Source organism: Carlito syrichta, unplaced genomic scaffold (assembly GCF_000164805.1).
Source record: "Carlito syrichta isolate Samal-C Ts95f unplaced genomic scaffold, Tarsius_syrichta-2.0.1 Scaffold97001, whole genome shotgun sequence".
Lineage (NCBI taxonomy): Eukaryota > Metazoa > Chordata > Mammalia > Primates > Tarsiidae > Carlito > Carlito syrichta.
The window spans coordinates 95,581-96,069 of record NW_007041097.1 but is presented as its reverse complement, the minus strand read 5'-3'; the positions used below and the strand labels follow the sequence as shown (position 1 = coordinate 96,069).

Genomic DNA, 489 nt, shown 5'->3' with positions numbered 1-489 from the left:
CCCGCCTTGACGCTTCCATCCCGCAGCTCCAGGTCCCAGAAGCGAGACTTGCGGATCCACAGGTGGACCCACAGCTCTCGCTCTCCTCTCCCGAGAGGCGCACAACGCCGCGCCGCGCCCCTCCGGCCCCTGCGGCCAGCGCCACCCCGAGCCCTGGGCGGGCAGAGCATCCTCCCGCGGTCCTTCCTGTCTCCTTCTCTCCTCCGCCCCTCCTTCACACCTGCTGGCCCTCTTGGTCTCTCCCCAAATCATCAAACCCCTGCACCCCGCCAGCGCCCCTTGCCAGCCTCGCCCTTCGCAGTCCCGGTGCCTTCCCACGCGCCCGTCTCCCCCCCCGCCCCCCGCCATGAGCTCCCCAATAAACAAAGAGCCGTTCCCTCGCCGCCTTCCTGCAGCGGCTGGGCACCCCCGGGCAGCCACCCAGACCTGTGACATCTTCAGCGTGCGCGCCTTCTCCGCCGCGAGAGGTGCCCCTCTGTCCGCTGGTGG

General features: G+C 70.3%; 1 protein-coding gene across 1 annotated transcript in view; it reads left to right on the top strand.

The window, feature by feature from the left end:
- The first annotated feature begins 346 nt into the window (after positions 1-346).
- The window catches only part of LOC103265086 (1,25-dihydroxyvitamin D(3) 24-hydroxylase, mitochondrial), an 18,625-nt gene continuing 18,482 nt past the window's right edge, over positions 347-489 (top strand). Inside the window, 2 exon segments of the mRNA XM_008062797.1 lie at positions 347-361; positions 363-485. Of these exon segments, the coding sequence (XP_008060988.1) occupies positions 347-361; positions 363-485 (138 nt within the window).